This window comes from Drosophila grimshawi, unplaced genomic scaffold, assembly GCF_018153295.1.
Source record: "Drosophila grimshawi isolate 15287-2541.00 unplaced genomic scaffold, ASM1815329v1 contig_1367, whole genome shotgun sequence".
NCBI lineage: Eukaryota > Metazoa > Arthropoda > Insecta > Diptera > Drosophilidae > Drosophila > Drosophila grimshawi.
The window spans coordinates 13,436,289-13,456,581 of NW_025062889.1; the positions used below are offsets into that span (position 1 = coordinate 13,436,289).

Consider the following 20,293-nt stretch of genomic DNA (forward strand, 5'->3'; position numbering starts at 1 on the left):
TCCGCGCTGCTCAATAGCTGAGAGAGAGAGACTCAAAGCTGCGCAATAGACACGAGACTCGCAGCAATATTGGCAGAAACACGCGAGCGGAATTGTTGTGAATGAAAAGCTTTCAACCAGTTTTGTAACAAACAAACACACACACACACAGACACATCTAAACATTACATAAGGGAAAGCACACATTGATCAAAGCATAGACTACACAAAAGGAAAATACAAAACTGGGGAATTTCCAACAAATAATATAATTAAATAATACCGGCAATCAGTATATCAAATATTTACGAAGATGCCCTCATTTGCTGCCATTCTATATTTATAATTCTTTTTCGTAATTATCAAATAAATAAGCGTGTAGAATCGTGAATTGCAGAATAAACGTTAAGTAATGCGTTTTCAATTTACACTGTCTATATATATATATATATATATATATATGCATTTATTCCTCTCTCTCTCTCTCTCTCACTCTATCTCTGTCTTTATTTCTTTCTCTCACACCAAAGTAAATTTTAATGAATTTCGTCTTTTACAGCTGATTTGCTTTGTTAACACAGTTAACAGCTACAATAAACCAATGTAAATGTTACCTTTTATCATGCTTGCGTTGCTTAAGCAAATTTTGGAAAAATTCCTGTTGATTTTGAAATATTTAAAAGAATCCAAAATATGTGCAACACGTGCGAAGTAAACAAATAAAATTCAAAATTCTGTGGAAGCCCAATCAAACAAATCACATTTAATAATAAACATAAGCAGTTGAGAATCGAGCTGACCCTCATTAAATTAGCTAAACAAATAATGTAGCTCAACCCGTTTCCCACATTGCCAAATGATTATGAGTTTGCAGAATTCGATAAGAGAATTGGTTGGTGCTTTTATCCTAATACTTTTGTCGAACTGTGCAATTTGTTCAACTGGTGAAATTGCTCAAGATCTAACAAACGGAATGTGGCATGTGTGGAGAGCAAAGCACATCTCTCCTTTTGTAAACAATTGAGATACATTTGTATTTGGGTTTCGACCTGCATTCAAACAGCCAACTTAATAAATTTACACATTCCAGCTTGAGTTAAATGCGCACCGCGCACATCTTAGATAAATACAGATAGAGTTAGTTAGATAAATAGATAATAGTATAGTTGCGACCGATAAAACTAAATACGTGTTCGAATACAGTAGACACTTGTGCAAATGCTATTTTTGGTGTATTCATATTATCAATGCGCCATTTATAAATCGTAAAACGCAATTGCACCTGTGGTTCGCAATTTTCCAAAATCATTGGTACAAACCCTTGCGCTAACTGAATAGTGGATACAAAGTAAGCCCAAATAAAAGTCAAATTAACACCACGCTTATAGTTGTGAAATTGTGTGTGTACATAATAAAAATCATTTGCTGTCTGCTGTCTGACTCGTGCTCTACTATTTAATATTTATACCCAATACCTCGTACAAATTGCTAGTGCAACGGGTATGCCCAGTAATAATATTTAACAGGTCGAGGAAGCGTTTGTGCATAAAACCTCTAGATGTGATTACAAAGCAATAAAAAATTTACAATCGTTTTATTTGAGTAATTGACTTTTTTAAACGTTTACTTCTAATCATAATTATTTAAAAAAAATAAAACCCATAAATTTTATAACAGATGTAACTCATGATCATATCAGTAAATTATGGTTTCAATTAGCCTTAAATTAAAAAAAAAAGTAATTAGTTGGGTTTAAAAAAAGTACTCCCACACTATTAATAATTCATATATAGTATATATAAAAACAGCCAGCTATATTCATAATTAAGTAGTAATAAAATGTATATTTTTATATGTAATCAAATTTTTTTTTTTTAAATATATCTAAAAATTAAAAAAAGAATGTCAGTAATTATTATAGGGTATTTCTGATTCAAGCAGGCACACCACTAAGCTAGTTGTATTTAATTGTCAGCATTGATTTCAATTGTTCGTTCGTGGCACTTTTAGAGGCGGCGCCAGTTAACATGACGGCGTTGAATTTCACAAGAAGTGCAGAGTAACGCCAAATGCTGATAACAAAAAGCATCGTTATCTCGATTCGCTCTCTTTTTTTTGTTTTGTAGCGCGTGCCGGCAGACGGAGAATGAAACTTTGAGTTTGGTCGCGTTGTGGCGATAAGCGACGTTGAAATACATATACGAATACGCAGCTTTCTGGGGAGGAGGTTGTCGATCTCAAGGTTTGTGCTGGGAGCGGGGCGTCACCTGTTCGCGACATGTCTGAGCACGTTTTGCACGAGCAATATGCAACAGTAAAAGCACCGTTCAGCTTACGTTTTTTATTATTGTTATTGATCGAGCGGCAGACATACATACATATGTAATGTATTTGTATACACACATAAATGTCTTATAACATTCCTGTACAATGGCAGGATTGTGTACATGCCGCCATTGCTTCTTGCTTACGTAAATCGTTGCGCATACGCAGCGTGTGGCCGTTTACCGTTATGCAAGTTGAACCACCCAGGCCATCCAAGCCACTCAGCCACCCACTGGCAGGACGGCTGGCCTGCTGCAGCCAAACTGCGTCAATGTCATAAAACTTTCTCACGTAAGTCAAATTCAATTGCTTGCTTATCCCCACTGCAAATCGCAGCTCATCCTCAGCGTTCGTGTTCCCTTTTGGTATTACGCGGGATATTAATAAGATTTTACAGCAGTATTTACAAACGAACGTTAACGATTAATTTATTAACTGCTTGCTTAATAAAGTAATACCGATTTTGTTTAATGAATCCCATTGCGAAGCTGCAAAATATGTATCTTATACACACTCTTATACAAATACATTTACTTCTACTGTGGGCACACATGTGGGCGGATTTCGGTATTTTCCTGCAGTAAATATGACCGAAATGCAATAAATAATACGTATACAATTAGTACTAATACATTTAATCGCATTTCTTCACGTTCATTGGGGAACCACACAGACTACACACATGGTTTTCAAATTGCTATTGATACAATTATAAGTCTATAAATTTATAGAGGAATTTCGAATACAAAACATGCTGCTTCAAAGGTTATGACGAAAGCAAACCCATGACGTCAAACTATTATATCACAATCATCAACCACGCGTTTGCTTGTAAATACATACACATATATGTATTTATTATGTATGTACATATTTATTCATTATACGTGTGTGAAAAAATATGTTGTAGCATAATTGTACTGCGGGAATTTGGTTACATATAAATATTTTAAATAACTCTAGACGACTTATCATCGTTTGACAAATCATCTTCGATGTTATCAATAGATTCGTTTCCTAGGGTCAGAATGTTATGTGAATCTCTTTATATATACATTCATCACCTCATACAGAATATATGTATCTAATGCTTGATTTTGATATATGCTTAGAAATAAATCAACAACTGTACCAAAAATGATTGTCATTAATTAAGCGTATCATAAACGTGATAAAAGCGTGTACCTAACTGGCATATCACGTTTTTGGGCATATGTTTTAGGTCTAAACGTGTGCATTTTTTATGGCCTGGCAACAAATTTTTTTTTTTACCATTATATCTATATAATACCTAAACATAATCAATAACAATTCCAATAATCATACAGGAATTATAAATGTGACTATGGGCTAAGTGCCCAATTCTAGAGACAAGACTCAATATTCTTGCACTTGTCTGTAAAATGAGTAATATTTTCTGATAATATTTGGCTTCTGGGAAGAAGTTTGCAGACCCCAATCGATGTCTATTTTTACAACCCAATGTGCTATATTTAAGACTGAGTATTTTACAACACATTTCACGTTAATGGTATAACAAATGCTTTCTGCGAAAAGCCAGACAACCCCAGCTGACTATTGCCCTTCTATCTTATCAGTTATTGTACTGCTTATGTCTCACACCCAAGTTCAAGCATGCTAAAAACAACTTCAGGGCGCAATTATATACATACATACATACTACAGAAACCCACTTTCTCAATCTTATCTACACAATATTTACCTGCAACTTGGTGGGGCTTGGGGTTAGCAACGGCAGCTTTTGCATTTGCAGAAATCACATTAAGAATGCGACAAAAATAATTATTTTGTTGGCGTTGCCTCTGAGGATTGTACAAAAATAAACTAGATAGGTATAAAAATAGCTTTGGCGCAAAGTTATAATTAGCAAATGGCAAGTAAATGTTTTCTGCATAAATAGCCAAGCAAACAAGAGCGCAATAACAATAACAAATCACGGAAAATTTGTATCAGTCGTATGTTGTGCATACATACATATATGGAAAATAAATGTATATAAATATACACCTTATCAAAAGTCGCAGTTCCAAGGAAAAACAGTATTGTTTACTGCGCTGAGTTGAAGTCGCACCAAAATCGTGGGGAACCACCAGAACGTCGTTGGCTTTTATGGCTAATATTAAGTGGGCTTGTGAAATACGTTATGGATCTCTTGATTCTTGCGAAAGAATTATAACATTAAAATTTGATTCATTCAAAAATCCATTTTAAAATTCAGTCCAAATTATAAATATTCATTAGTTTATGTGATTATATTCTTGAATTATTAAGTATTATTTGGTTCAGGTGTTTGTTTGATGAGTGGCATTAAAATATAATTATTCATTAAATATATCAACTTAATGTATTTCGATGTTAGTCAATTTCAGTACATGTTCAAAGCATGAATCCATCAATGCAAATCGAAATATCAATTCAATTTGATATGTTAAAGTCTTTAATTAGTTTTAGAATACTTCTAATTTTAACACTGAAGTGCAGTGAATGAAGATCATAATGTATGCCTTCATATTAAAAGTTGAGATAGGCAGTTGAGCACTTCTATTTTGAATTAGCTTATCGTGCAGATAAGAAATACTTGTACAGACGAAAAAACCTATGGTTTGACATTTTGGCAAACTGTAATCGAACTGCGCACTTTACATGGCCAATGTTTGGTATATGCCCAGAAGGCCAACTTATCAGACGTAACCCCATTTGTGGGTGCAGACAGCAGACAAATAATATGCTTTTTGTTTATGTCTACGCTCTTGCATCAGCCAATTGTAGTATCAACGATTAGCAATCAAATTGCCATTTGATTAATCAGTTTCGGCCAGCTGTTGATCAAAGTGCAAAAGTGCCTCACAAAAGATGATTTGTTTCCGACTTTAGTCGGCGCCTTAAAGGTAACCCAATATTTAATAAACCGTGAATCATATTGCGTATAAGCGAGAACTTTGCTCTCGAGTTATTATGACGGGAAATGGCCACTTCCTACTGACTGATAACAGACTATTTCGTCTTCTAAATTATGGATGCCGCAGACTCCTCCAAGGTATCTATGACCATATATGGCAACCTTTTGAGGTACATCTGAAATTAGTCATTTGCTGACAAGCACACGCTTGACGCTGATTACTCATACGCCACGTAATCACAGACCTGCCTATCGCAAATGATAGCCTAACGGTTGATTTTTTTACCGTACCGTACGTTCCGGTGCGCTATGGTGTGCTAGGTCAGTTAACACTAGCTGCTCGCTTGTACGCCCAATACAATATGCTAATTGATGCCGATTATTTTGTAGGTGCATAAGCATTTGAAATTTATACGCTTCTCGCATTCAACTTCACTTGCCGCGAATCTAGCGGTTTTTTCGCGCATTCGCATCGCAATTGTAATTGTATATGAGATACATCTGCTGGGTGCTCCAGATACGCCTCGAGTCGCGCATATATGCGCATTTAGATGCGATCGGGCGATAAATTTGCCAGCGCCAAGCTGGCGACAGTCCATTCATTTGCATCAGAACGTTCTATAACTGTTCATTGGGACAACTTCCTTTGTCTGCGGCCAAACGACACGAGGAACCAGATGGAAGAGTATAGTTGGATGCTGCAGAGTTAATACACTAGCAAATGTGAATAATACTCAGATAATTTTATCTAAAATCGTGTGAGATGACTGAGAGTGCTTCTATCGATTTGATTGGACTTTGTTGACTTTATTGGTGATGAGATCTTAAAAAACAAAAAGTAGTTCAGATTAATTCTTTCTTTTGCTACCGTTTATTTCCATATTTGAAAGATATTAGCAAGTTGATCCAAGCTTCGATAAGCTGGCATTTAGTTTTAGTTAGTTTCTGTCTAGTTTTTTGATAATGACTTCCAGGACAGCAATTTTGATGATATCATATTGAAATTTGATATCTCAACTGACAGTTTAGTTCAGTTGGAGACTTGAACCAAAGCAAGGGTATACAAAATGAAAACTCCAACTCCAAATACAAATGATAATTTAATTTGATTTTTGCGTTGATTCTCAACTGAATGCATTTATAGATTTACGCATAATCGGGTAAACGTGGCTTAACGCTACAGGTGTACGAGTATGAGTTTGAGTAAATATATGAATGTGTAAATGTAAATGTGGATGAGTACGAGTATATAATGAATTGGAATTACATTTTCGTGAACTGTGCAAAAATTAAAAAAATCGATTGTGTGTGGAATGTTTGGAGGGAATCTTATTGATCATTGATCATTTTATGGTATCAGTTTGGCATCCATTATATTGGACTGTCGCAGCTGCTCAAGTGCCATTTCATGCGCTTTGAAGTGCTCACGCCGGGCCCTCTCCAGTTCACTGAATGCAGTGGTCGAGGAAGTTGAATCACTGGGAGCAGGTTCACTGGAAGGTATAGTTTTCAGTGTCGCCTGCGCTTGAGGCTCCTGCAGCTGAGGATTTTGTATTAAGTTTTTCAGGAATGGATTCGGCTGTCTCACAAAGGCATCGGTGAATGTTTGACCGGGCGTCTGAATGCGCAAAATGAAGCTATTCTGCACCTGCTGCTGCTGAGTAATTGTCTGAGGTTGTGGCTGTGACTGGAACTGCGGCTGCGGCTGCTGTTGTCCAATCAGTTTGATTTGCTGGTCGGCGGGCGTCTGAATTGGACCGATCATTTGCAGCCGCTGCTGCAATTCCAGTTGCTCAGCCTGCAGGCGCTTGGCTTCGGCGAGCCGTTCGTTTTGGCATCGCTGCAGCTCCGCCTGCTGTAAGGAAATACGCTCGGCTTCGAGGCGACGTTGCTCTTCCAGGATACGCTGCTCCTCGCGTTGTGCCTCTAACTCAGCCAGGCGCAGCTCCTCGAGACGATCTTTTTCCTGTTGCCGCTTCTCATCACGTTCGCGTTCCTCATCGCGTATCTTGTCTTCGATGTCAGCCAGTTGATCCTCGGCCATCAGCTTATCCTTTTGGAGCTGCTGAATTTGCTGCTCGTTCACCTTGATCGTTGTCGTTGGCTGGGGTAAATATATAAGTGGAATAGTGCTTGGGAAGTTTGGCACTGGCAGTGGAACAATTGGTTTAGTATTTGTGTCCTTTTCTGGTTGCTGTTGTCGCTCGGCCTCTGCTACGCCAAATTGTTCAAGGGGCAGTTGACTTTGTGGATCCTGAGGTTGTAGCTGTGGCCGTGCGGTTGGCAGAAGGGGCTGCGGATTTGGAACGGAGATTGGGAAGAAGGCCACTGGCAGTGGAACAATTGGTTTAGTATTTGTGTCTTTTTCGGGCTGTTGTTGTGGCTCGGCCTCTGCTTCGCCAAGTTGTTCCAGGGGCAGCTGACTTTGTGGATCCTGAGGTTGTAGCTGTGGCCGTGCGGTTGGCAGAAGGGGCTGCGGATTTGGAACGGAGATTGGGAAGAAGGCCACTGGCAGTGGAACAATTGGTTTAGTATTTGTGTCCCTTTCTGGTTGCTGTTGTGGCTCGGCCTCTGCTTCGCCAAGTTGCCCCAGGGGCAGTTGACTTTGTGGATCCTGAGGCTGTTGCTGTGGCCGTGCGGTTGGCAGAAGGGGCAGCGGAAGCAGATTCAGAGGCTCTTGAATTTGAGGATCCTTGGGCTGCAACTGTGGCTGTGGCTCTGTCTGTGGTTGAGGCTGTGTCTGTGTTTGTGCCTGTGGCCGATTAGGCTGCGGTAGCTTCTTCAGCGCCTCATTATAGAGCTGGAGGTGCTTCTCGCGAGCGCGGAACACCTCATCTGTCTCCTGCACAGGTTTGGGTGCTATTAAAGTCAAAAATGCCGGTAACTTCGTCCGGTTGAGTAATGGCTTTTCCGGCTGTATCTCCGGAATATTCGCAATGGGCTGTGTTTTAATAGTTGGTAATTGTGGTGTTTTTGGCAGTCCCGCCCCCGCTTTCAGCGCCTGCAGACGAGTCTCATACCAGATGCGCAAATGCTCATCACGTGCTCGCTGCACTTCCGGAGTCAGTCCAGGCACCGGCTCAAAGGCGTTCATCTTGATGATCTCCTCGAGCGGCTCATACTGTGCCAATATACTCGGTGAGGGCTGTTGGCCCTCGGCACGCAGTCGATCCAGTTCGGTTCGCAAAGCATTATAGCGCTGTTCGCACCAATCTCGAAAACTTGCAAATTGTGATTGGAGTTGCTTTTCCTTGCTGATACTGCTGCCGCCGCTGCTGCTGCGCAATTGTGGATTCACTTGCTCCGTGCTGCGTACGCCGAAAAGCGGTTCCGGATAAGTGAATGCCAGCAGTCGCTCGGCGCCTGAGTTGTCCAAATATCGTACATAGCTCTGGGCCCGTTCGCTCTGCACGGGAAACTCGCCCCGAGCCGGCGCATAGGCTAACAGATTGTTGCGATAGCCAATCGAGTGTGAGTCTGTGCCCAGCGCCAACAGGCTGAGCAACAGCAATGAACGCATCTTACCGGGTTTTTTCTTTTTTTGTTTTGTTTTGGACCTACTTCAAATGTGGCAACTTGTAGGACTTTTGGTGCAGCGAATCCCCAAAACTTCGCTACGACTTCGTCGGTTCAAAGCAGACTGATGCGATTCTGTGTCACAGGCAGCAGCTTATATAGTCGATGGGCAAAAGAACCGCAAGCCGGATGCCTGAAGCCTGTTGCCTTGTCCTTGAGCTGACCCGGTTTAGTCCGGTTTGATATCGAGGATGCGCCAATAAATATTTTCTTACCCTAGGTTCACGGTTCAGGTCTCATGTCTCAGTTCGAGTCTTGCTTGCCGGTGGCATGCTCTGAATTCTTGCCTGAACCGCAGGCATTTAATTGTCTTGTCTCATTCCTGTTGGTTCTTCCGTTATGTAGCCCGTTCCGTTCACTATTTGGCAGCTGAAGGTCAATCGTGGTTTATTTTTAGTCCCATTCGCTGTCAATTCAAAAAACAATGCATTAATTAAATACAAACGAAGGGCAAAAAGCATCTTTCAGCGCTCTCAGCTGCCTCGATCCGCTCAGCACAACCGTCTTTCGATTTATCAACTCGTCCCTTTTCTGAAGGATCTTCATAATCGTTGCCACTTTGCACTATGGTAATTACTTAAAAGTGCGACTTGACTTGATTTGTCAAAATATCAATTGGCAAAAAAAAAAAACAGATAATAAGACGAGGGTCCAAATATGGTGAACGCTTATTTTTAGCCCAAACTGTGTGTACAGTCGCCATCTGGACGCGCCCGCACGACGCTGACCAGTGGTCAGCGGTAAGGAAGGGGAGGTGAATCCATCTGGGATCAAGCTGGGGGGCAAGCTGTCAGGACTGAACCGGTTGCGCGCACAACATTTCAGCATTTGCGGTATTTAATAATAAATTCAAGTTAATTTCAGTCGGCGCCGTTATATGGTCAACTCACAGACTTTCTTGAACTCACATACATTTAAACGTTTATAAATGCGTACAAGTAATTTATATATATATATATTGTATATGAGTAAAAAAAAATTAATTATGCAAATTAAATTATGGACAGACATAAAAAATGTGAAAATCAATTGCAAATTTTTGTGGTTTTTATATGTAATATTTTTGTTAAAGTCTGTTTTTAAGACAGACGCTTTTGACTCTTAGCAGCTTTCATAATAAAAGAAGGCTCGCTTTATTTATACTTATATATTAACTACATTTTATTGAAATAAATATAATATTTGCTATTATAGAGGTGTGAACATAAATAGAAACAACACTTAAAGTCATTTTTTACAAAACTGTATAATATTTACATACATAATTCGAAGACAAGCTAGACCAAATTAGACCTGTTGACCTGTTAAAAATAGCAATACTAGCGGGATGTTAAGTAATAATAATATATACTATAATAATAATAATAATATTTATTGCACTTTTAGCCCTCTGTTTAATGGAGACATACACCGACTCCGGTGTTCATCACATGCCGAATTGTCACAAGACGCCAAGTCAATCTTAACGCTTTCATATAAAACAGCTGACAGGCATTGGCATTGTAATACTTATAGCACCTACTCAAATAAGTCGCGAACCTTTTACATTTATCGCTGGGCTACTTTCACAAGCAGCAACTGAAAATTTCATAAGTTCCCAATGAGATTGCAAAACGCTTAAAAAGTCTTGTTGCCAAGCGCTCAGCATCTAGTATAGAATTTATTTATAGATACATACATATGTGTTTAGCTCGATCGAACTGACCATAGTCACGCAGACAGCATCGTTGACGCCGACAGCGACGTCACATGCTCGCCACACTTTTTATTATTTTCTAATTTTTTTTTTTTTTTGGACCTGGAAGAGATGCCTTCAATTGTTTTTATTTCTTTTATTTTTGGCAATGTCCGTCTGCCTCGCAATTTATTTTAATTTTTCTGTTGTCCACGTGCTCCATTAAAGTCGAATATATATTTAATCGGAAACGGAGGCACGTCCCGTTTAATTAGAGCAGCACTTACTGGATCCCGTGCACGTCGCCCCATATCTTATCGGTCAATCAGATTATTAGCTGACGAGGCGCTGTATTCAAATTGTTGTGTATGCTCCGTGTGGCAAATGTACGATGTGTGCAGGTGCTAATGTGTGGTTCAGGTGTTAAAATTTATTTAATTAGCGCACTTCATTAAGATGTCTGCTGGCAATATAAATAAACCAAATCACCCCATTCCGATAAGGCTAAAGGAACACCTTTAGCGACTGTTTGAGATGTTTTTCCTGTTGCTGTCGCAGAACCTTGTAAAGCGGCCAAAACAAAAACAACCATAATGACAACACACCTCCCTCTCAACATATAGCATCCAATTTATGTAAATAATTTCTGGCGAATTTCGTGACAAGGCTAATGGCCAACAAACTTACTTGAACCGGACCGATTTCAGAAATTTCGAAATTTGTATAAGAAAGCTTTTGAAATCGCTTTATTATTCATGAGCCACGTTGAGCGCATCACGTGTGACGCTCCAATAGAGCTTTATCTTCAGCTATGTATTACTAATAACGCAAATATCGAAGAAAAAACCCAGACTAAATATCAGAAACAGTGTCAAGTTCCAGTTTCTGTCCACATTGCCGACGTCACAGTGCGGAACTTTGAATGCTGCAGCTGCGCAGAAATTAATTTAATTAAATGATGAAACCCATTCCTTCCAAAGCCCCCTTCTTGTTAAGCCCAACTCAATGAAAACAAACAAACCTGCTCTAGTCGCAAGTTTATGTACGTTTAGAAAATACCCTGTAGACAGTTAAATACAACACGTAAGTAAGATCAACAACTAAAGCCTGATCAACAAATGGTAAATAGAAATGTATTTCACTCGTTACATATGTATGTACATATGAATATTTTAGAGTTTTATACCCCTTTACACCCATTGCGAATTAGTGCAGGGTATCATAACAACCACAAACTGCGCGTTAATGAATATTTGTGAATGATTAAATATTGCGTCGTCAGCAAAAATGATTTTCCTAAATTTGTTTGGCTAAAAAGCCCAGCAGCTGAAATTTGCTACGTTAAATTATTGTTGTGAATGAGTGGAGACGGCGGGAAAGGTAAATTTGAGCAGTGGGTTTATACATACTCATTCTGTTAATCATATTTTGGTAATTTCAGAATTTCGGCATTTTTTTGCATTGCTTTGATTTTAAAAATAAATACATTTAACAAAGCTCAGGTCAAATCGGGCCCGATTTGAGCCATTTTATTTTCATACACGAAAAATTCTTTTTATAAACTTTCGATAAAAAAAAAACAGCGTTGTTAGTGTTGGGCTACCGCCATGGTAGCATTTACGTCATTTGTTGGAAAACATTGAGAAGAAACTCGTTTCGTACTGGCCAACACATAATTGGGAAGTTCCCCACCTTTCAATTGGCATGCTCCAATTGCACAAACTCGGCTTGGCTTTTACGCTGCTTTTTGGTTTTTGATCTACGCAGTTCCGTCTCACGTTCAGTTGTACAAACAATTAATAAATAAATACATCAATTAGAGCGCCAACGCACAGTGACCTACACGACGTCAGGCACTGAGCGCCTGACAAGTACAGAAGCAGCAGCAGCTACACTGTAAATAACAATATACATACATATATACAAATCAATTTTATGTTATTAGATTATTTGAATCGACGATCAGAAGACTTGATATATAATAAAGAAAAAACCAAGAAGTCTACCGCAAAAAATATATTCATTTTCTTCTCTTGTTTATACAATTTGTCGAAATTTAAGCAATATTACAGGTTATATTAAACCTAAGTATAATTCGTTTTTCAAAGAACTCGGGAAACTCAATTATTTGCTTATAATGAAATGAAATGTTGTTAAGACTAAATACAAATTAAGTACATTTCAATTTGAGAGATGCTTATCGATTTTATTGGTATTCGTGAATGAGTTTTATAAGTGTATTTAACACCTTTAATGAAACATTTAACTGCCTTTAAGGCGGAGATTCTGAGTGCCGTAAAAAGTGCTTACTGGCACGTAAATCTCCAATTTTGTAGGTGTATTTTTCTCAGTGCACTTATTTAATAGCCACAATCAATAAACTTCAATCGCAGACAGTCGCTAAATCAATTTGCATTAGTAATTAAGGCCATGTGATGCTTGGATTTTGGGGCGATCTATGAGTTCAGTAGTGTTTCACATTGAATTGAGTTGTCTATGACCAGAGACGCTCACCTGTAGCCCCATCAATTGGCTTTAAGTCGCACTCGACAAATGCGTTGTGCGACCTCAGCAGATACACTGTAATATATATATAGATATTTTGTGTCAGCCTAAACACGTAAATAATGACGCGCTGCCTCTTTCACATTTATTAAACATGTTTATTATTATCTTTCGCATTTTCGTATTTACGCTTTTAACTGCGCCTGTCGCGCCACCTGTCCAATCTGTCAACTGTTTCAGATCTGTTGGCTTACAGAGTTCGAATTTGGTTTCATTGTTTTCTTGTTATTTCCAGGTTATTTGACAATTTAATTGGTTTAAATCCAATTACTGTGACGCGAGTCGCGCGTAACATCCAATTGAGACCAATGACTCTAAAACTGTGGGGTAATTGAGCTTAAGTTTTAAGAAGTACTTATAAAATGTTAAATATTACGTTTATTCTATTGCACCTACATAATTAAATTAATGAAAGATGTTTATTATGAAAAGAATTTCATACTCAACTTTAGAGCAATTTTTCCTAAAATGTCATTTAAAATAGAAATCGGATTTGAGTGGTTCTAGCAAACATCCTGCAGTAAAGAGTAACTTTTTCCCAGTTTCATTAAACCCCTCAATTGAAAGCCCAGTTCAGATAAGCAGACTGACATGGATGCACGTTCCATTAAACGTTTAGATTCACTTAACACTTAATACCTTTAAACGTATAGGTATAAATCATTAGCACAGCATTTTGTTTAAAACATTTATTTTCTGTATTTACTTTACCGTTAAATTTAAACAATATTCAATCTTGTTATGGGCAACTACTACAATACTTAATTGTCTACGCTTTTTTTTTTAGCTTAATTCTATTAATTTTCATTAATTACACACAGTAATTATAATAATAATAATAATAATAATCGTCATCATCATCGTAATACATCGCAATAATAATAATCCAACTTTGCATATTTCTTGTTCATACGGAAATTAAAAACGGAACATATTTAATAAACACTCATACAGAAAAACACACATACATACGAACACACACAGATATTGTACACAATTTAATGCTATTTGTAATTGTTGTTTTCGTTTTAGTTTTAGTTTGATTTGCTTTTTACACCTTTTTGTTTTTTTTTTTAAATTTGTATTTGTATGCTTAACTAGGCGATTTTTGTTTTATGCTTAAAACTATTTAACTTAAACATTGATTTGATTTTCCGTGAAACGTCTTGAGGTTATAAATTCCATTTTGTTGTGGTTGTTGTTGTTGTTGTGGTTTTTGCTATTGCGAAGGATAGATTTGAATTAAATGAAATTTCGAAATATATTTTACAAAAATTTAACTAATACACAGTAAATTAATTAAAAATGGTCATCTGACTATCTTTCGTTTTATACAAACAAAAAAAAAAAATCATAAAACAATCCTTAGCAACACTTGCAGTGTAAAATTGGAAATGGAAAAGTTCAGAGGGAAAGCGCGAGAAAAGTTTAGGCTAGTAAACGAAATATACTAATGGAGGGCCTTCTCAGTAACACAATACAGCTCCCAGTGCCTAACTAACGACTATTTCGAGAGCGCATCTGAATAAGTTAAACATGAACTAGTCCAAAGTGGATCAAACCGAAACATAGATGGACAACTACAAGGCGAGACTAGGGGGCAGGGAATGCATTTAACATTGATTTAAATGCAATTGGGCAAACAGCTTTCACATGATGGGATCAGGGCCCTGACCCTCTAGATCGGATACCTGGCTCTGGTAGTGCAACGCATCCTGATACGCCTTCTTCACGGCCTTTCGCTCCGCCGGTTTGCGAGACTCGACGAGCTTCTGCTGATCCAGCTGCTTGTCAATGCCCAGTAAATCCAGCTTATTGGCGGGCAGCCACTGCCACGTGCGCTTCACATCAAAGAAGAGCACCAGAAAGACGACAGCATCCATACAGTTCTTGCGCAGCGCCAGCACATCCGTTGGCGGCGCCGGCAGCGGCACACCATTATACACGAAACCCTTTGGCGTCTTGGGATCCAAGATGAGCGCCGGGTACCAGGGATAGCCGCGACACTTGGCCCACACCAGCTGCAGCGGCTCGAGCGATGCCCTCTGCAGGCTATTGCTGTGCCGCTTATGGACCGCTTCGCTGGCCAGTGTTCCCGCCTCCTCGAGCTCGTGGTGCAGCTTGCTCCGATTGTTGTTGGTTGTTAAGCTGTTGTTACTCGTCGCCGTGGTGGTGCTCCGACGCGACTTTATGCTATTTACAAGCGGCGATGCATTCGGCGTCGCCGAGCGCAGTTTGCCCGCCTTGCGCAGCAGCAGTGGCGGCGGCGTTGCTGTCGAGCTGGTGGACTCACTAAGATTGCTGCGCCGTTTGCCTCTGCCACGGATAGCGGCCATTGCGCCGCCTCTACCCTGCAGCGGTGTGGGTGTGCTGCGTGTCACGCGTTGTTTGCCACTCGCTTCCCTTTCGTCCTCCTCCTCATCCTCATCGTCATCGTCATCATCATCATCATCGTCTTCGTCGCTGTCGCCGGAGCTGCTGTCAGTACTGCTGATGGCCATGTTGCCATTGCCCTGCGCATTGTTGAGGCTTGCATGCTGCATATCCATGGCATCCGTGGTGCAATCCTCCTGCGAATCGTCACGCATCGCATTCGCCTTTCCGCTATCCGAATCACCCTCCTCGCTGTGCGCATCCCCATCGCTAGCCTCGTCGCTGTCAAAGTCCGAACAGCTGCCGGACATGCTGAAGTCCGAGCAGCTGCTGCACGGACTGCTCGACTGCGAGGGTGCATCATCGCTGTCGCTAGCATCTCGCTGTGTGTTCGCCCTGTACACGCGAAAGCTGTCGGGGATACGCTCAAAGGGTAACGGTTCCGCCGGCGCCAAGGCTGCCAAACCCCCAGTTGTCGCCGTTGTCGTCGTCGCTGTTGTCGTCACTGATGCCGCCGCCACTGGATTGGGTGACTTCTTTGGTGACATCGAAGGCAGGCGGCGATAACGCGCCGGTCGCTTGGGCGACTTGGACAGCGCCAGGCTCGCGCCCATGCCTAAGCCCAGCTTGTTACCAATGGAGGTTAGACTAGCGGCTGCCGGCCGCTCCACCCCAGCCTGTGCGCTTGTGCTGTTGTGCGTCAACGCAAAGCTGCTGGCCGCTGTGGGCGTGGCAGTCGCCGCAAGCGATGCATTCAGCGTGCTTGATGCGGCTGTAGCTGCCGTCGTTGTGGAGCTGGAGCTGGCGCTGGTCGACTGTGTACTCGATGATTGGGAATTGTGGTGCTCCTCCTTGACAGGCGTCGTCAGTGGCTCCGATGGACGCTTCAGCGCCGCCTGCGACTTGCGCGTCAACAAAATGGCAGTCCTGCAAAAATTTAAAGAATTGCAACATTAGTTTTTGTGAATTTATCTATAATCTATTCACTAATTAAATAAGACAATTTATATACTTAATCAGTTTTCCAAATAGTTCTTAGTGGCTTTACCAAAATTTGGAATAACCTTCTATAAAATGCATTGTGTTGGTTGATTTACACTTCAAGAAATCCTTAAATCATTTTTAATATCCTTGTCAGACATTCAGACATCTTTCATTGATATTGTATCGTTATCAATATTAAACCTGATTTAGTATCACACTCATTCGCATAATTAATTCTTTTTATGATATAATCTGTTTATTGTTTTCTTTTATCAATTTATCTAAGTTATCTCATTCCAGTTTCTGACGGCCAGAGTCTGAGTGTTTCGTAGAAACCCCAAAAAATTACAATATCGAGGCGTTTCTTTCTAATATACCATTGTGTGAATCACTGACACAATGTGGGACAGTACCCAAGGCGGTATATTATAAATCGGGAATCACCCTAGCATTCAATTTCGAAGTGCATTTGTAGCTAACTAATTATGCTATACTACAAATGTAATGTGAATATCTAAAGAATATAGATTTATCTGACAAGTAAAAAGACCCACCTTCGATTAATGCCCACGGGTGAGCTGCTATTGTTAAGACTCTTGACAGGACTGCAGGGCGGCGTTTGGACCATATGGCTGGTATCTTTGCTGGCGCCATCCTCGACCATCGAATCATCATCGGATTCATCCTCATCGTCCTCATCATCGTCGTTGTGCTGGTGATCAGGTAGTTCCTGTGACTCGTCCAGATCCATGGCGCTGCTATTGAGACGCTTACGCGACCGTTTCTTGGAGGGTGTAACTCCCGTGTGCTCATTGTCATCATCGCTTTGGGATTGCGGATGCGTTGCGTTTCGCTGAAAAGAATTAAAATTGATGAATTGTTGAAAGGATATTATATGAAATAGAAAATCTACCGTTGTAAAGCGCGACTTTCGCAGGGATTTGCGCATACGATTGATTTCCAGGCGGATTTGCTTGATCTTCTTGGTGCGATAGCTGGGATTCTTGAGCACCTGCGACTTGTCGGCCAGAATGAGCAGCTTTTGTACGATATCCTCGCCGGGCTGCGCTGCCAGCAGCTGTCGCAGCTCCTGCTCCACCTCACCCTCCACATGATCCACATGGGTGCGCTGACCGCGCTCTAGCAGTCCATCCCGTTGCAGTTCCTTGCGCAACTGGACAAACAGCGGCGCCGCCTGGTCACGCATCCGTATACCAGCGCGATAGAACACTGTATCCTTGTTATTGTACGCCAGACAGTTCTGTATCATCAAATCAAAGTCTGCTTCCAGTTGCTCCAACCTGGAGTACTTGCAATCCTTGAGCCTCGTGCGCATGGTGCCCAAATCCATGGGCTGCTTAACAATATCCATGTAGTCGGGCACCTCGCTGGTGTCCACGGGCTCCCGAAAGATCTCCATGGTGTCGCGTGTCTCCAACGCATCCAACAGCTTGCCCAGTGCCGACTCAAGTGGATTTAGCTGCAGCATCACAACCTCCTCGGAGATCTTCACAAATGCAACCTTCAGCTTCTCACGCTTGCGCACCAGCTCGCAGAGCAGACGCGCCCGCTCCAGATCCTGACGCAGACACTGCCAGTACTTGAGCTGACGATACAGCTCCTTGGTGTCCGGTGATCCCTCGATGCCATTGCGCTGAATGACGCCATGATTATTGCCCTGACTCTGCAGCCGTCGCAGCAGCGGAACACCGTTGCGATAGTGACGCTTCAGCGTCCAGTATGCAATGATCCTATCAAGGAACTCCTTCTTCTTCTGCATGTGCACCATGCTCGCTATCTCGTGGACACGATCCGGCGGTATTGTGGGTATCAGCACCACCGGCGCCGATGAGCGTTTCTTTGCGAGCGCCTTGCGAGCCTCACGCATCTTCATGCGCGTATCCTCGAAATCCGGCACGTTTGTCTTCAGCTTGGCATCGGCAGGCGTATGGGCGTGGCAGTAGGCAAACTTCTGTACATGCACCGAGCTATCGTTGTGTCCATCCTTAATGGTGTCCATGGTCATATAGAGGCCAGCCTGTTGCGCACACGTAACATGGAAGGCGGCATAGCAGCTGTTGCGATGGCACTGAATGCAAGCGCCCAGACCCTTCTCCTTGCACACATAGCAGGTGAGGCGCCAACGGGCAGCCGGTATGGTTTCAATAGAATCTGTGCATGGGCAGCGAGAGAATAATTATAATTGTGAACAGTAGTATAGGTAACTTGAAGCCACTTACCAATTGGCTCGAGGAACACGGTGTTGGCAAATCGGACCTCTGGTATCCACAGCGCACAGACGACGTGCGCCCACTGGCCGTGATCCGTTTGCTTGAAGGCGCCGCCAGCATTTGGACAGAGCACACAGTTCACGGCCTTGCTGGGCGATTGCAGGCAGCGACGGCACAGCCATTGGCCCTCTGGGATATAGGGTACACCGTAGCAGTCCTGATGCACCGCCAGGTTGCACATGTCGCAGAAGAGTATCACGTTTGTGTTCTGGCACTCGCCATCCAGGCAAATGCAACAGACCGCATCATCATCCACCTCGACGCCGGTGGGCGTGCCATTTGCGGCAGCCTGAAAGTGAGATTCCTTTTCGAGGCGATCCATGAGCAGCTCCATGGTATCAATGCTTATCGGATTGAGGTTCTGCTTGCTGCGCAACTCATTCATATGCTCCAGCCACGCGGAGTCCTCCTCATCCACATCATATTCGATTTCGCCATCCAGCTCCTCGGCCGACTTCTCAATGAAGCGATAGTAGGCCAAGGGACGAGGTGGCGCATCAGGCACATGGTAGTCATTGATCTCCCGCACATTCGCCACGGGCACCTGCACCTGCGCCCATATAGCATTCTCCTCCAGCGGCGGCGCATCCGCATTTAATATGCAGCCACGCTCGACCAGCTCGGCAAACTCCTCATCATCAACAACTGGCAGCGGATCATCGATGCCCAGACGCACACTCTTTCCATCGATATTAAAGGTGACCGTGCCCTCCTGCTCATTGTAGGCGACCAGCGATTCAGGATTTGTGGTACTTCTGCCCGTGCCGCAGCCATTTTCACTCTCGGAAATACCACCGGTGCCGCCACCAGCGCCACCAACACCGCTGCCATTGTCTTTGGGCGTGGAGTGGAGGGCGCGGGACGAGCGCGCCTTTTTTCGATTCGGCTTGAGTATGGGTGTCAGTGGCTGCGGATTGTCATGATCGTAGTTGGTCAGGTGGCCCTGGAGGCCTACCAGCGTTTTATAGCTGCGATCGCAGTCGCGCACCGGGCACGCGAACGGCGGTTGGGACTGTTTTGATTTCACACCTTTGCAGTACTCCACGACATCAAAGTCGAGTCCCATTGCTGATGCGGTGTGGCGTGGTATTTGTATTGGTTAATGGTGGTGGACAAGTGTCTGCGTGCGGCGTTTTGTTTCTCATATATACATCTTATTTGTTGTTAACGCAAAGCGCGCGGTTCGCTTGTTTACCTTGTTATTACTAAATTTTCGCTGGCTTGCGAATTTCTGGCGAATTTTAACAATGTATTTGAGTATTTTGCAGCACCGGTTGAGCCCAGCATGCCACTTAGCTGTCTAACAACACTTTGCAAACCATTCGATATACTCGATTAATAAACATCGCAAGTCACAAAATGACGCGTATTATGCAAACAACTTATTGTAAGAAATTAAACAATTATTAATTTATCCTCAGGTGCGGCTTGGGTAACTGCATACTCGAGAATACACTCATTGCTTGTGCTTATTTTTTGTGTTGTGCAACACTTCGGACAAGAGCAGCTGCAACGAGCACATTTATCACAAACAAAGCAGCCGGTTAATTTACTTCGTTCGACTAACTAAAAAGATTTACTTTGCATTGTTGGCATAATTTATAG

The 20,293-nt window shown here is 41.9% G+C and overlaps 2 protein-coding genes across 3 annotated transcripts; both read right to left on the reverse strand.

Moving 5' to 3' along the window:
• Window positions 1-6,572: 6,572 nt before the first annotated feature.
• On the reverse strand, window positions 6,573-8,744 carry LOC6559669 (mediator of RNA polymerase II transcription subunit 15). The gene has a single exon (XM_043215584.1). It carries the CDS (start codon window positions 8,742-8,744, stop codon window positions 6,573-6,575), a length of 2,172 nt encoding a protein of 723 aa, XP_043071519.1.
• A 5,399-nt stretch (window positions 8,745-14,143) lies between these two features.
• On the reverse strand, window positions 14,144-20,072 carry LOC6559275 (peregrin). 2 transcript variants are annotated; one of them, XM_032734425.1, is made up of 5 exons: window positions 18,638-20,072; window positions 17,311-18,569; window positions 16,952-17,250; window positions 14,732-16,340; window positions 14,144-14,259 (listed from the first exon to the last, which is right to left on the reverse strand). In XM_032734425.1, exons 1-5 carry the CDS (start codon window positions 19,752-19,754, stop codon window positions 14,170-14,172), a joined length of 4,374 nt encoding a protein of 1,457 aa, XP_032590316.1. In that variant the 5' UTR covers window positions 19,755-20,072; the 3' UTR covers window positions 14,144-14,169. The 2 variants fall into 2 exon arrangements, with proteins under 2 accessions (XP_032590316.1, XP_001986729.1); XM_001986693.2 differs by lacking the exon at window positions 14,144-14,259 and having other exon boundaries at window positions 14,324-16,340.
• Between the last annotated feature and the right edge of the window lie 221 nt (window positions 20,073-20,293).